The following is a 16,781-nucleotide window of genomic DNA, read 5'->3' as shown; positions in this document are numbered from 1 at the left end:
TCCTCTGCCATATTCCCCCTTCTCCAGCCCTTTATCTCTTCGATCAATCAACTTCCCAGCTCTTTATTTCACCCCCTCCCCAGGCTTCACCTATCACCTGCCACCTTGTACTCTCCCCCCCACCCCCAACTTTTGTCTGACTCCTTCCCCCCTTCCTTTTCAGTCCTGAGGAAGGGTCTCAGCCCAAAATGTCGCCTGTTAACTCATTTCCATAGATGCTGCCTGGCCTGCTGAGTTCCTCCAGCATTTTGTGTGTGTTGGTGTCCAGAAGATGATTGTTTGCTTGAGCTGAGGCTTCAGAAGGCATTGCACTTGTAATATCATTATCAGTTTGGGGCCCCTTGTTTTAGCTGGCATCAGAGGGGCCCAGAGGTGGTTCATTGAGAATGATCCTCGGAATGAAAGGGTTAACATTTAATGACTTGTACTTGCTGGAGTTTAGAAGTATGACAGGGATCTTAATGAAAGAGTGGATATGAAGATGAAGTTTTTTGTACTGAAGTGTTCGACACACTTCTGCACGGGTTAATTTATATTTTGACTTGGAGTAAACATGGGAGAAAGACCTCCATCTCCATACTCTCTTTATTTGATCCTGAACATACAATATCTGAGTATGAAGCTTTCCTAGTATTGGCAAACATTTGGTAGATGTACTTTTAAGGAAGTTCTATGTTTATCGTTGATCGCTATGAAACTATCGTTGTGCAGCGAGTTCACTCTAGTCAGTGCCACAGCTATAGAATGTTGCATGTATTACGTTGTTTAACGACGATCGTGAGAATAGTCAATAATATTCAATACAGAATCATCGCGCACCCGTACCCAACATGGGGTTTCCTCAACCTTCTGCAGTTTCACAAAGTTATCTCATTAAAAGCCCTGATAAAAGCTTCCAGCTCGGGTGATGTCGCGGAAGGTGTTCAACTCCTTGCCTAGTTTTGCACACAATGCGCTGAAGGGCAGTAAAGGAAAAGTCAAGGACCAGAGGTCACAGTCTCTGAATAAAGGGACGTCCCTCCTCATCTGTTCTAAAGGAATTTCTTCAACCAGAGTGTGGTGAATCCATGGAATTCGTTGCCACAAGCGTGTGTGGAGGCCCAGCCACTGGGTATATTTATGGCAGAGGTTGATAGATTTCTCATTAGTCAGGGTATGAAGAGATGATAGGAGACTGGGGCCGAGAGGAAAAATGGATCAGACATTTTGAAATGGAGCAATCTCGATGGGCCAAATGGCTTAATTCTGCTCCTATATCTATGTACATCTATATACATGTTTGTTGTGTATTTAATATTTCAGTAATGCAATATTTGAGTAATCTTGTAAATACGTTTTGATTAAGCATTCTTGTTGTTCATATAATTCATTATGGTTATATGAAAAAATTGAATTTAATACATCATGACGTGATACATACATGCCTTGCTCAAAGTAAACACGAGTTAAGATTCGCATCTCTTGGCTCTCTCATTTTCCTTTGAATTAGTTTAATGTTTTGGAGTTACAAGACATAATGTACACGGAAACAGACTCTGAAATGCATCGTTTGTCTAGGACAAGTGAACACACAAGTTAACCACAGCAGATCGTGAACTGGGAGCAATTTGTATAAAGCGAATCTTACCTGTAAAATAAGCACGAAGTAGTCAACCGGTCTACCTCGAATGTAGAGATAGTGGTCGGGACTATACTTGTTGTCCTCGTCGAACTTAATCTCATTGATGACATCAGGATGCTTAAGGAGACGGAGGAGGATCTTCTCTGAGAAATGTGCAGTGCTGAAGTGACTGACCTCTGCAGAGGAGAACAGGAGAGGTCAGTTGCCAGAAACCATCTGAGCATGCTGCCACAAACACGAGAAAATCTGCAGATACTGGAAATCCAAGCAACGCACACACAATGCTGGAGGAACTCAGCAGGCCAGGCAGCGTCTGGGAAAAGAGTACAGTCGACGTTTCGGGCCAAAACCCTTCACCAGGTCTGGAAAAAAAGACTGAAGGTAGGGGGAGGAGGGGAAGTAGTACAGTCAGCCCTCCTTATCCGCGGATTCAACCAACCGCGGATCGGGAAAACCTGGAAGTTCTCTCTCCAGCACTCGTTGTTTGAGCATGTACAGACTATTTTTTTCTTGTCATTATTCCCTAAACAATACAGTATAACAACTATTTACATAGTATTTACATTGTATTATCTATTATAAGTAATCTAGAGATGACTTAAAAGTACAGGCAGTCCCCGGATTATGAATGAGTCCGTCTTTAAGTCGGATTTGAAGTTGGAACAGGTACATCCGGTATTATTTAGCTTCAGTTAGTAAAACGTTTTTCTTAGTATATAGTATATATTTTACCTTTCTATTCATATAAAACACTTAAGAAACATACGTATTTCAATAATTAAACCACTGCGTTGCTTAGTAATAATTGTAGCTTTCATCGGGGCAGGGCCTTTCACATGCTCCATTAAAATTGTTCCGATCGTTGACCGGCTGTAGCCTAACACTTTTCCAATGACCAATGGTGTTTCACCCCTTTCTGATCGCTTTATTACTTCCACTTTATTTTCAATCGTGATCGTGATTATTTTCGTGAACAGAAACACTGCGGATTCAGAGCTGCGTCAGGTCCTAATGTCCACCATACATGTTAAATAAAGTCTGGGGTTCCGCTGGGTCCTAAAGACCACCACGTTGAGACAAGTTAAATAAGGGACTTGAGCATCCGCGTTTTTTAGTATCCGCGGGGGGTCCTGGAACCAATCCCCCGCGGATATGGAGAGCCGACTGTACAAGGTGGCAGGTGAGAGGTGAAACCAGCAGAGGGGCAGGGGGTGGAGTAAAGAGCTGGGAAGTTAATAGTTGAAAGAGATAAAGGGCTGGAGAAGGGGGAAATCTGATAGGAGGGGACAGAAGGCCATGGAAGAAAAGGGAGAGGAGAACCAGAGGGAGGTGATGGGCAGGTAAGGAGATGAGGTGAGAGGGAAATAGGAATGGGGAATGGTGAGGGGAGGGGGGCATTATCGGAAGATTGAGAAATCGATGTTCATGCCATCATGTTGGAGGCTGCCCAGACGGAAAAAATTCTCCAACTCAAGTATGCCATGGACTGACATATGGGAATGGGAATGGGAAGCGGAATTAAAACGGGTGGCCACTGGGAGATCCCGCTTTTTCTGGCGGATGGGGTGTAAGTGCTTGGAGAAGCAGTCTCCCAATCTACGTTGGGTCTCACGGATACACAGAGAGCCACACCAGGATCACCGGACACAGCAGATGACCCTCAGGTGAAGTGTGGCCTCACCTGGAAGGACTGCTGGGGTCCTGAATGATAGTGAGTGAGGAGGTGTAGCACTGGTTCCATTTGCAAGGATGACTGGGAGGGAGATCAGTGGGAGGGATGAAAGGATAAGGGAGTTGCAGAGGAGGGAGTGATCCCTGCAGAAAGCAGAGGGGTGGGAAGGAAAAGATGGGCTTGGTGATGGGATCCCGTTGGACATGGCAGAAATTATGGAAAATTATATGTTGGACACGGAGGTTAGTGGGATGTTCGGGGAAGACAAGAGGAACCCTATCCCTGGAGGGGTGGTGGGAGAATGGGATGAGGGTAGACGTGTGCGAAATGGAGGAGATATGGGTGAGGGTAGCATTGATAGTGGAGGAAGAAAAGCCTCCTTCTCTGGAGGAGGACGACTCATTTGATCTGGAATGAAAAGTTTCATCCTGAGACCAGATTCCCTCCTACTTCCTTCAAACCAAAGGTGTAGCCATGGGCACTCATATGCCTGCCTTTTTATCAGCTACGTGGAATGTTCCAAGCTTACACCGGTTATCACTCCCCAGATCTTCCTACCATACATCGATGACTGCATTGGTGCTGCTTCCTACACCCATGCTGAGCTCATCCACTTCATCAACCGTGCCCCCAGCTTCCACCCTGCCCTCAGATTTACCTGGTGCACTTCTGGCACCTCCCTCCCCTTTCCCCAAACTCTCTGCATCCCTGGAGATGGTTTAGCAATGGATATCCTCTATAAACCCACTGATTCACACAGCTACCTGGACTATACCTCCTCCCACCCTGTCACTTGTAAAGGTGCCATCATCTTCACTCAGTTCCTCCATTTCCACCACATCTGCTCGCAGGATGAGGCTTTTCATTCCAGATCTAATGAGATGTCCTCCTCCTTCAAAGAAAGGGGCTTTCCTTACTGCCCTCACCCGTATCTCTTCCATTTTGCACACATCTGCCCTCACCCATCCTCCTGACACTCCACCAGGGATAGGGTTCCTCTCATGCTCACCTACTACCTCACTAGCTTCCGTGTCCAGCACATAATTTTCCCTAACTTCTACAATCTCTAATGTGATCCTCCACCAAGCACATCTTCCTCCCCCCCCCCCCCCCCCCCAACCCACTTTCTGCTTTTCCCAGGGATTGGTCCCTACACGACTCCCTTGCCCATTTGTTCCTCCCCACTCATCTCTCTCTTGGTACTTATCCTTGCAAGCGGAACAAGTGCCACACCTGTCCCTACACCTCCCTCACTACCATCCAGGGCCCCAAAAAGTCCTTCCAGGTGAGGCGTCACTTCACTTGAGAGCCTGTTGAAGTCATCTACTGTATCCAGTGCTCCCGGTGTGGCCTCCTGTATATCAGTGAGACCCAACGTAGATTGGGAGACTGCTTCACCACGCACTTACACTCCATCCACCAGAAAAAGCCCATTTCAATTCTACTTCCCACTCCGACATGACAGTCCATAGCCTCTTCTACTGAGGCGATGAGGCCAAACTCAGGCTGGAGGAGCAACACTTGAAATTCCATCTGAGTAACCTCCAACCTGATGGCATGATCATCAATTTCCTTCACTTTCCGGTAGTTACCTCTCCCCCCCCCCCCACCCCTCACCATTCCCGTTTCCCTCTCTCACTGCATCTCTTTACCTGCCCATCACCTCCCTCTGATGCTCCTCCTCCTCCTCCGTTTTCTTCCGTGGCCTTCTGTCCTCTCCTATCAGATTCCCCTTCTCCAGCCCTTTATCTCTTTCACCAATCCACTTCTCAGCTCGTCACTGCACCCTCTCCTGGTTTCACTTATCACCTGCCCCATCTTCTTCTCTGACTTCTCCCCTTCTTTTCCAGGCCAAAACCATTGCTTACTCTTCTCCACAGACGCTGCCTGGTCTGCTGAGTACCTCCTGCATTTTGTCTGTGTTGAGCGTACTGCCTGGTCACTGGGTACGTAACACTCAGTACACAAAGTATACAGGCTCACCAGCACAACCCTGCAACCCCATGTCCACACCCTTCAGTATGTTGCCTTGGAGTGCGTGCAGGACGGAACAGGATCGCCGCCTAACCACCCACTGGTATCGGGGTTCATCTCTCTTGGGGCAAGTGATAGGATGGAACTCCTGCACCCCAGTCGCTAGAATGGGTTCATAGGCTTTTCCATTGGAGACAGCCGACTGGGATTCATCTCACACCTCAGCCCCACCACCCCTGTCTATTTTTTAAAAAATATAGTTTATTTTAAAAAAATATATAGACAAGATCATAAACTGGTTAAAGAGAGGAAAATGCTCTTTTGCAAACCACTCTACGCGCAGAGCAAGAACGACAGAGCAGTGCAACCAGATATTTTTACTGAGTCATGTTAGTAACGGTTGCCATTGCTGTTGTTCCTCTCTCTGCTGTGTGGTGCATCGGGCGGCAACCTTGCCCATTTCTTTAGCATTTTCTTTTTTTTTTAAACAAGGCCGAGTTGCCAGCTCAACACTCAACCCAGCCCAGATGGAAAGTGTAGAAGGAGCTGGATTCGAACCCAGGACCACTCGCCTCCAGTCCAGTGCTGATGCCAGTACACCACTGGCCCACTATATATTAGTAATGCTACACACCGGCAACTTACAGTGCAGGGGTGATGAATCGGGCCCGCCGAGAAGGGAAAAAATACGTGGGGTAGGCACAATACCCTCAATAAATCCCAACACCACCATCCCTACCCACATCTTCCATACACCTTCTCTGTTGTGTTTGGTTTCCACTCCTGCGACTACTTTCTGATATTGTCTATAAACAAGCTGATTGACTTGGCGCTGAGTCATTACTGCCACAAGACTGCACTCACAACCCCAACAGGACAACAAGACCATGTGACTGACATAGGAGTAGAATTAGGCCATTTGGCCCACTGTCTGCTCTGCCATTCCATCATGGCCGATTTATCATCCCTCTCAACCCCCGCCTTCGCCCCGCTGCTCGTTTTTTTGTTGTTGCTATTTTGTGCGATTTTGACCGGGGCAGACCGGCTCTGCGGCCTGCAGATAACAAACCACACGGTGTTAGACCGAACCCAACGCGGCTGGGCTCCTGACGACTTTGGTGGCACTCTGTGTTTCTTGCTCCTTTTTTTTTTGCCATTTACGCTATCTGTTCTTTTTTTTTTGCACTCTGGGGTTGATGATTTGCTTTGAACGGGTTCCATGGTTTTCTTTGTTTTGTGGCTGTCCATTGTTCAAGGGTTGAATTTAATATCAGAGAATGTATACAGCATACAACCTGAAATTCTTACTCTCCACAGGCATCCAAAATACAAGAAACCCCAGAAGAATGCAAGACAGAACCATCTAAGACCCCACCCCCGCCCCCACGCTGTTTACTGCATAAAGTACATACTTTGATAATAAATGTACTTTGCATCTTAAACCTTTGACACCCTTCTTATTCTCTTCATCACGCCCCCAGTAACACTACATTCTGCAGTGTTATCGTGTTACGCTATCTTGATGTACTGATGATAAAATGATGTGTACGGATAGCATAAAAACTAAATTTTTCTCACTGTACCCCTGTAAATGTTATGTTAATGGACCAAATCAACAACTCAGCTACAGTTATCAACAGGTAACCGATACTTCCTCAATACAGCCTTCACTGTTTCACACAGCAACATATTTGGTTATTGTTCTCTTTGTCTGTATCTTCACCCAAGCCCCTAGCTTCCTGGGTGGCTATTCAGCTATAAGCAGCATCATATCTAAACTTATAATCCAACACATTCTTTATTTGTTTGCTTAATTATGTGGTTTATTTATTTTTAGATACAGCACAGAGCTGGCTGTTTTGGCCCAAGCAGCCATGCCCACCCAGCAAACCAACCAATTAACCTACTAACGGGTGCGCCTTTGGACTGTGGGAGGAAACCGGACGACTTGGAGGAAACCCAGGCGGTCACAGCAACAGGGGACAAACTCCTTGCAGACAGCTGCAGAACTGAACCGGGCGACTGGCACCGTAATGGTGTTACACCACCATGGCCGTCCTGTTAGGCTACGAGACGGATTTCAGTGACGCTAGGAAGTGGTGCATGCTTTGACGCAGACTGTAGGTTCAGCATGTGAGTTAAAGACAACTCCAGTAAGAGATACAACTTCATGTGCACATTTGGACTGTGTTAAACTGCAATGGGCCCTTTTGTTTCCCATTACTTTTTCAATAGACAGTAGACAGTAGGTGCAGGAGTAGGCCATTTGGCCCTTCTAGCCAGGACCACCATTCACTGTGATCATGGCTGATCATACACAATCAGTACCCCGTTCCTGCCCTCTCCCCATATCCCTTGACCCCGCTATCTATAAGAGCTCTATCTAACTCTCTCTTGAATGCATCCAGAGACTTGGCCTCCACTGCCTTCTGAGGCAGAGCATTCCACATATCCACCACTCTCTGCATGAAAAAGTTTTTCCACATCTCTGTTCTAAATGGCCTACCCCTTATTCTTAAACTGTGGCCTCTAGTTCTGGACTCACCCATCAGCGGGAACATGCTTCCTGCCTCCCGCGTGTCCAATCCCTTAATAATCTTATATGTTTCAATCAGATCCCCTCTCATCCTTCTAAATTCCACTGTATACAAGCCCAGTCGCTCCAACCTTTCAACATATGACAGTCCCGCCATTCCGGGAATTAACCTTGTGAACCTACGCTGCACTCCCTCAATAGCAAGAATGTCCTTCCTCAAATTTGGAGACCAAAACTGCACACAATACTCCAGGTGGGGTCTCACCAGGGCCCTGTACAGCTGCAGAAGGACCTCTTTACTCCTATACTCAATTCCTCTTGTTATAAAAGCCAGCATGCCATTAGCATAAAAGCCAGCATTCCTACTAACTGTTCGATAAAGCTGAGATATTTTTATAATTTTATGCAGCGTATGATGTTATTTCTTGCCGACCAACAATTGTGTATGGGCAGTACTTACATGGAACTTAATCGGAACATCACAACGTTCCTGTTTGCTTGAATCCCAAATCATACCAACCCCGGATGCCTATTGTTTATGAAAGGTGCCCTTCTCACCAGAGTCCCGCGACTGTTAGCAAGGCCAGCAATGAGCCAAGTTTCCATACAGGCTTGGTGAGGGGGCTTCATTTACAATTGAGTCTGCATTCATTCCACACTCTAACCACCCTCTGAGTGACATCCCCCCCCCAGATTCCCCCTAAATACTTCGCCTTTCATTCTTAACCTATGACCTTGAGTTCTACGCTCACCCGATCTCAGGGGGGAAAGAAGCCTGCATGTATTTACTCTACCTATACCCCTCAATTTTAAATCATTCGTTGAGGATCTACGTTAGTACCTGTTTTCGCTAACTGAACGAGGATTTTCGCTTTTAACGAAAAAAGATGCCCGCTTTAAACTTGTGTTTACCCCAAGAAAGACTACCGTGACCGTGAAGCCTTGCGAGGGATTTTTTTCTACAAATCGGTTTTGGCTCAATCTTCCCGACTCTGGCAAATGAAACTACACTGTACATACATTATTTCTACTTTATATAGCTGTGTATTTACCATATCATTCCTGCTTTTACTATGTTTGTGTTATTTTAGGTTTTATGTGCTATTTGGTATGATTTGGTAGGTTATTTTTTGGGTCTGGGAATGCTCAAAAAATTTTCCCATATAAATTATGGTAATTGCTTCTTCGCTTTACACCATTTCAGCTTACGAACGGTCTCACAGGCACGCTCTACCTTCAGGTAGGGGGGAAACCTGTACACCATTTACTACAAGTTCCACCTGGTTTGTTCTCCCAAAGTGCAACGCCCCACACTTATCTGCATTAAGTTCCATCTGCCATTTTTTAATCTGCTTTTCCAGATTGTCAGGTCCCACTGCAAGCTTTGATAGTCTTACCAAGCGTCTGCTACACCAGCAATCTTGATGTCATCTGCCAACCTGCAGATCCAGTTTACCACTTCATCATCTAAATTATTAGAGACGATAAACAACAACAGACCCAGCACTGATTCCTTGGGCACTCCACTAGTCACAAGCCTCCAGTCAGAGAGGCAACCATCTACCACCACTGTCTTCCACCGTTAAGCCAATACCGAATCCAACTAGCCACGTCATGGTGAATGCCGAGCAACTTTCACCTTTGACAGAGTGCTCCATGGGAGACTGTCCAGAGTAACCTTGGACATGTAAACAATGTCCAATGCCTTTCCTTCATCATCCTTCTTGGTGACCTTGCAACTCGGTAGCATAGTGGTTAAGCAGTTAGAGCAATCGATTCACAGTGACAGCAATCACAAGTTAGGGTTCGATCCCTGACATTCCCCCCCATGACTGTGCGGGTTTCCTCCCACATTCCAAAGATGTATGGTTAGGGTTAGTAAGTCGAGGGCATGCTTTGCCAGCTCAAGAAGCATGGCAAGACTTGCGGATTGCGCACATCACATCCTCTTGATTTGAATTAACACAAAATTACAGATTTCACTGTGTGTTTCAAAGTACCTCTGACGAATGAAGAGACTCTTTAACCTCCCTGAAAAACTCTAGGTCAGATATGATCTACCACACACACAGAACCATGTTGATTAGCCTCATCAATCCAAATACTTATCCAGTCCCTTGGAATACCCACAACCGATGTCAGGCTCACCAGCTGATAATGTCCCAGTTTATATTCAGTACAGCAGCAATCACATAGCAATTCACATGCCAGGCTCCGCATGGGAACTTGATGATAGCAAAACCTCCATCCCCACACAACTTCCAGCTTTTGGAGAGGAAGTGGATTCTGCAGCAGAAACGCCTGTGAGTCCCAAGCAGAGTAACACGCACAGAACGCTGCAGGAGTTCAGTGGGTCAGGCAGCATCTATGGAGGGGAATCAGTAGTCAACATTTCGGTCCCAGACACTTCATCAGGACTGGAAAGGAAGTGGGCAGAAGCAGGAAGGTGGCAGTAAGGGAAGAATACAAGTGGGCGGGTGATAGGTGAGGGAGAAGATGGGTGGGTGGGAGGGGGAATGAAGTGAGAAGCTGGGAGGGAATAGGTGGAAGAGGTAAAGAGTTGAAGGAGGAATTTGATAGGAGAGGAGAGTGGACCGTAGAAGGGAAGGAGGAAGGTGATAGGCAGGTAAAGAGAAAAGGGGAAAGAGGTGAACCAGAAAAGGGAATGGAAAAAGAGAAGTGAGAGGGAGAAGAGGGAATGTCCTGTGTGGTGGGTGGTCCTTAATGATGGGTGCTACCTTTTTGAGGCATTGCCTTTTAAAGATTTCCTCAATGCTGGGGAGGCTAGTGCCCATGATGGAGCTGGCTGAGTTTACAACCCTGCGCAAAGTTTTTCCAATCCAGATGGTGATGCAACCAGTCACAATGCTCTCCGCTGTACTTCTGTAGAAATTTGCCAATTTTTGGTGACCATATCAAATCTCCTCAGACTCCAAATGAAATATCGCCACTGTCCAGCCTTCTTTGCAAATGCATCAATATGTTTGATCCAGGAGAGGTAAGCAGACATGTTGATACCCAGGAACTTGAAACCGCTCACTCTTCCCACTGCTGGTCTCTCGATGAGGACTGGTGTGTGATCCCTCGACCTCCCCTTCCTGAAGCCCACTATCAATTGCTTGGTCTTACCAACGTAGAGTGTGAGGTCGTTATTGTTGTGACACCACTCAACCAGTTGATCAACTGTCACGATCTGGGATTCTGTTAAGTTGACCAATCGTCACTCCTAGTCACCATATGGGATTCTGCCAACACTGGCGTCACTGGCGAATTTCACCAACCTGCGCTATTCTCAAAATGTCACTCTGGTGTCAGCAAACGTACAGCTCAAGGGAAATGCGACAGCATACGAAAAAGGGCCAACTTGTTTTTTAACAAAATCTTCAAATGATGGAAGCTATAAGCTAAGTCACTCACCAACGATCGTGCTATTTTTTCCCACAGCTAGAGACAGACGAGATGTGTAATTACCTGGATCCCTGTAATTAAGTCTTGACTTGTGGCTGACTGAGTTCTCTGAACCCATCTGTCTAACCAACACAACGCCACCCAGCACAATGAGCTTTCTCAGAGCCAGCGGCTGAACGGCTGACACTGGAAGTGAAGTCATTCCTAGCAGGAGTCTGGCTCCCACCTCCCTGATATACACTCAGTGGTCCAAATATATAAGCAAGGATGTAATGCTGAGACTTTATAAGGCAGTGGTGAGGCTTTGGGCTCCTTCTCTAAGAAATGATGCGCTGACATTGGAGAGGGTTCAGAGGAGCATCACAAGAATGGCTCCAAGAAAGAAAGGGTTATCCTATGAGAAGCGTTTGATAGATTTGGGCCTGTGCTCACTGGAACTTAGAAGAATGAGGGGGGGATCTTATTGAAACCTACCATAAGTTGAAAGGCTTTGATAGAGTGGATGTGGAGAGGATGTGTCCTGTAGTAGGACTTTGACTGAGGAATGATTGCTGGTGCCAGACAGGGTGGTTTGAGTATCTCAGAAACTGCTGATCTCCTGGGGTTTTCAAGCACAACTGTCTCTATGGTTTAGAGAGAATGGTGGCAAAAAAAAGGCTTGTTAATGGGAGAGGTCAGAGGAGAATGGCCAGATCATTTCAAACTGACAAGAAGGTGACACTGATCCCAGGCACTGTGTAGCATTACACCGATTCTGATCATCAGACGAAGGCCGAGGAACTGGGAGAAGGGAAAGATGAATCAGAGATCTCAGATACCATCCTAAGCTATCAGCTGACTACTGACGCAGTGCATGCCACCTGCACTATGCACTACAGATACTCACTTAGATAACACCATCTGCATCTCTCAGACCCAGTCTCTACCAGCCCAGGGAAATAGGTAGATAGAAATACCAGCCCCTGCACGTCTCCCCACCACGCTGTAGACGATGGCAACTAGGACGCCGATCAGCCCTTCATCTAAATTCCTCTCCAACAGCACGGTGTAAGTACTTTCACCAGAAGGAACACAGTGGTGAAAGGTGATGGCTCACCCTAATCTTCTCAGTTGGGTAGAGACATTTTGGGCCTTAGGAGCAATACCTGGACCCCAAACTGGCACCAGTGAGCCACAGCGGGAACTGTCATCCGAGAATGAGAGAGAGCTTGTCGGGAAAGAGAAAGGTAGGGTTCATTCACACTTGACTGCACAATAACCGAAAAGCAGAACCTTGGCACGAAGGAGCAACCTCTTACCTGTGGACAAGAAGCGATGAGCAGCGAGCAGCAGCTGAGGGGAGACCTTAATCTGCACCTCATTAACATCTGGTTTGAAGGCAGAGTAGTCTCTTTTCTTGCCATAATGAACAGCTTTCTTTTTACTTCGATTGTCAGCTGAAAAAGACACAGAAATTATTTCAAACATACCTGCTCCTAACTATTCCACATCCTACATCCATCGTCCTTCACCTATCATTGGTCCCCCTAATCCCTTCTTCAGATCTCAGCCCTAAACTTCAACTGTTTACTATTTTCCGCTGATGCTGCCTGACCTGCTGAGTTCTTCCAGCATTGTGTGTGGGCCGGTTTGGATTTCCAGCATCTGCAGATTTCTCATGATAGTGAAACACCTACCGGCCCTGTCTCACACCTCCTCATTCCACCAATCACCTACCGGCCCTGTCTCACACCTCCTCATTCCACCAATCACCTACCGGCCCTGTCTCACACCTCCTCATTCCACCAATCACCTACTGGCCCTGCCTCACCACTCCTCCTCCCCACCAGTCCTAATGCAGGGTTTCAATCCAGACGGTTGACAGCCCCTTCCCTACCTATAGATGCTGTTGTTCCTCCAGAAAATTGTCTGCTGATCCAGACTCGTGTTCAGTCTCTCACAACTCTATTCCACACAAAGACCATAGGACACAAGAGCAGAATTAGACCACTCAGCCCATCTAGTCTGCTCCATCATAGCTATTAACTATCCCTCTCAATCCTATTCTCCTTCCTTCTCCCTGTAACTTTGATGCCTTGATTAATCATGAATTCACCAAACTCTATTTTACATATACCCAATGACCTGGCCTCCACAGCCATCTGTAAAGATTCAAAGGTCCAATTTAATGTCAGAGAAGTGGATACAATATACATCCTGAAATGCTTTTTCTTCGCAAAACATCCACGAAAACAGAAGTGCCCCAAAGAATGAATGACGGTTAAATGTGAGAACCCCGAAGATCAGTGGGGAGGGACCAGTGGACAAGGGAGTCATGCGGGGAGTGATCCCTGTGGAAAGTAGAAAGTGTGTGTGTATGTGTGTGTGGGGGAGAGGGAAAGATGCGCTTGGTAGTGGGGTCCCATTGGAAGTGGCAGAAGTTTCGGGAATTGTGTGCTGAATGCAGAGGCTGGTAGGGTGGTAGGTGAGGACAAGGGAAATGTCAGAATGTGTGTGAAGAGCTGTCTACCTTCCTCCCATTGATACATTCTCAATACCCCCAGCGTCAAAGTAACTCACTGTACAAATCTGATTCATCAAGAATCTCCGATTTGATGATTTCTTCAATGACGTCCTCTAGCGTGACGAGTCCCAGCACCTCGTAGAAGGGATCTCCCTCACCTTCACTGTTCACCTTCTGTACAATCGCCAGGTGTGATTTCCCTGAGAATGTCAGAAATAACCACATTTCAGCCCAAAAAAAACATCAAAATGAATAAGGAATGTACTAACAAACTACGTTAAACTAACAACCATCATGTTAAATTTATTTATCTATTAAGAGATATAGCACAGTAACAGGGCCTTCCAGCCCAGTGAGCTCGACCACCCAATTACACCCAGGTGACTAATTAACCTACTAATTTCTACAGATATACTGTGGAGAGCATTCTAATGGTTGTATCAGTATCTAGTATAGAGGGGCCGCTGCAGAGGATGATGGTGCAGAGATACGTCTCCACCAAAGGAGGTGTAAGGCACTCCATCCCTCCACTGGCCTGCAGGTCACCCTCGGGCAAGGTGTAGCACCTGCTTAGCCCCCGATCAGGGTCATGTGAAGCCATGGGAGCAGGTGGTGGATGGTCGTATGAGAAGTTGGTGCATATCGCAAGTCCTGGTTATGTGATCACTGACACCAGGCGGACAATCTCTGAAGAGTATTGATAATGGCTGGGGTCACCTGTCTTGTAAAGACACAGCCCAGAAGGCGGCAATGGCAAACCACTGCTGTAGAAAAATTTGCCAAGAACAATCGACACGGCACGTAATGATGATGACGACGACTGCACAGGACTGGAAAAAGCTGCGGAGGTTTATAAACTCAACCAGCTCCATCATGGCCACTAGCCTCCACAGCTTCGAGGACATCAACACAATGCTCGGCAAAACAACACAGAACATAAGTGCCATAGCAACAACAACAAAACAAGCTCCACTCTTTACTCCCATGCACGCACAGAGTCGACGTTTCGGGCTGAAACCCTCCGGTGGGACTAGAGGAAAAAAGGCTGAAGAGTAGATTTAAAAGGTGGGGGGGGGGGTGAGAGAGATCTACCAGGTGATAGGCGAAACCTAGAGGGGGGAAGGGATGAAGTAAACAGCTCGGATGTTGATTGGTGAGAGACAAAGGCCATTGAAGAAAGAAAAAGGTGGCGGGGGGGGCGGAGCACCAGAGGGAGGTGATGGGCAGACAAGGAGATAAGGTGAGAGAGGGAAAAGGGGATTTAAATTTATGGTTCCTCACACATGACGGGTAGAGGTCGGGTTTGGTCTGTTTGAAATTCCTCGAGCGTACTGATAGAATACTGGTCTGCACTGTCCCCACAAAGGTTTAACATTGCCGGGTCTCACTGTTAAAACAACTATCCATTCCCTTTTATCCTCCTGCACCTTCTCTGCAGCCCTCAAATATTTAAAATTGCTACCACTGAAACTCTCCTCCAGATTGTGGCCAATGGGAATACAGGCTTATCAGCGTGGAGGAACAGAGGGATCCTGTCCATAGATCTCTCAACATTGCCACGCAAATCAATAGCGTAGTTAAGAAGGTATGTGGTGCGTGGCCTTCAATAAAAAGTTCAAAGTACATATGTCACCATATACACCCTTGAGGTTCATTTTCTTGTGGGCATACTCAATGAATCTATAGAATAATAACTATAACAGAATCAATGAAAGACAGCCCAACTGGCATTTAACTAGAATGCAGAATACAAAAGCAATGGATGGATAGATGGATAAGCAGGCAATAAATATTGAGAACATGAAATGAAGAGTCTTTGAAAGTGAGTCTATTGGTTGTGAGAACATTTCAATGATGGGACAAGTGATGTTGAGTGAAATTATTCCCTTGGTTCAAAAGCCTGTTGGTTGAGAGTTTATAACTGTTCCTGAACTTGGTGTGAGTCCTGTGACCCCTGTACCTTCTTCCTGATGGCAGGTAGCGAGAGAAGAGAGCATGTCCTGGGTGGTGGGGTCCATTATGATGGATGCTGGGGAATTAGTCAGGGGATTACAGAGCATGTTTCATGAGGGTAAGCTGAGTGAGCTATGGCTTTTCTCTTTGGAGAGGAGGATGAGAGGTGACATGATACCATTGTAGAGGTGTAGAAGATGATGAGAGGCATAGATCACATTGATAGCCAGAGACATCTTGATTTCAGGGTGGAAATGGCTAATACATGGGGGCATAATTTTAATGTGATTGGAGCAAATTATGGGGGGGGGAAAGTCAATTTTTTTTTTAAAACACAGAATGGTAGGAGTATGGAAGTAGAGACATTTAGAAACTCTTAGAAAGACACATGGATGACGGTAAAATGAAGGGCTATGTAGGAGGGAAGGATTAGATCAATCTTTGAGTAGGTTAAAGGTTAGCACAATGTTGTGGGCCAGAGGGCCTGTTTCATGCTGTAATGTTCTATATTTTAGATCATTCCCACTCTGCCCAGGCCTTTCAACCCCCTCTCACCTCGATCCACCTATCATCTGCTACCTCCCACTGCTATTTGCATTGGCTGTACCTCAGATATCGATGCGTTGGAGTGCAGGAAGGAGATAAAGTTACCACCAGGCTCAAGGACTGCTTCTTTCACACTGTTATTTATCGTTTACCTCCACTGCATTTCCCCTGCAGCTTTTACACGTTGTTCTGCACAGTTGTTGTGTTACCTCAAACTTCCTCACTGTGCTGTGGAATGAGTTGATCTGTACAAACAGTACGCGAGAGAAGCTTTTCACTCTATCTTGGCATATCATTATCACGTGCCGTGTTGTATGACTTAGGTGATCATGGACTCATAGACAATTGTTTTCACCAATTTTTTTTTAAACAAAAGCTGTTTTCCATTGCCTCTTCTGGGCAGTGTCTTTACAAGACGAGTGACCCCAGCCATAATCAATACTCTCCAGAGATTGTCTGCCTGGTGTTGGTGGTCACATAACCAGGACTTGTGATCTGCACCGGCTGCTCGTACGACCATCCACTACCTGCTCCCATGGCTTCAGGTGACCCTGATCGGGGGCTAAGC

The 16,781-nt window shown here is 46.4% G+C and overlaps 1 protein-coding gene across 2 annotated transcripts in view; it reads right to left on the bottom strand.

The window, feature by feature from the left end:
- The window catches only part of LOC140735879 (metal transporter CNNM4-like), a 69,008-nt gene that overhangs the window by 22,743 nt on the left and 29,484 nt on the right, over positions 1 to 16,781 (bottom strand). For both annotated transcript variants that reach the window (XM_073061452.1, XM_073061461.1), the window contains exons 2-4: positions 13,771 to 13,914; positions 12,510 to 12,647; positions 1,628 to 1,797 (exon numbers count right to left, since the gene is read on the bottom strand). In XM_073061452.1, coding sequence (XP_072917553.1) covers positions 1,628 to 1,797; positions 12,510 to 12,647; positions 13,771 to 13,914 — 452 coding nt within the window. The remainder of the gene's footprint in view (positions 1 to 1,627; positions 1,798 to 12,509; positions 12,648 to 13,770; positions 13,915 to 16,781) is intronic.

Source organism: Hemitrygon akajei, chromosome 1 (assembly GCF_048418815.1).
Source record: "Hemitrygon akajei chromosome 1, sHemAka1.3, whole genome shotgun sequence".
Classification (NCBI taxonomy): Eukaryota; Metazoa; Chordata; class Chondrichthyes; order Myliobatiformes; family Dasyatidae; genus Hemitrygon; species Hemitrygon akajei.
Note: the sequence above shows the minus strand (reverse complement) of the source record. Positions and strands in the feature narration are given on the sequence as shown.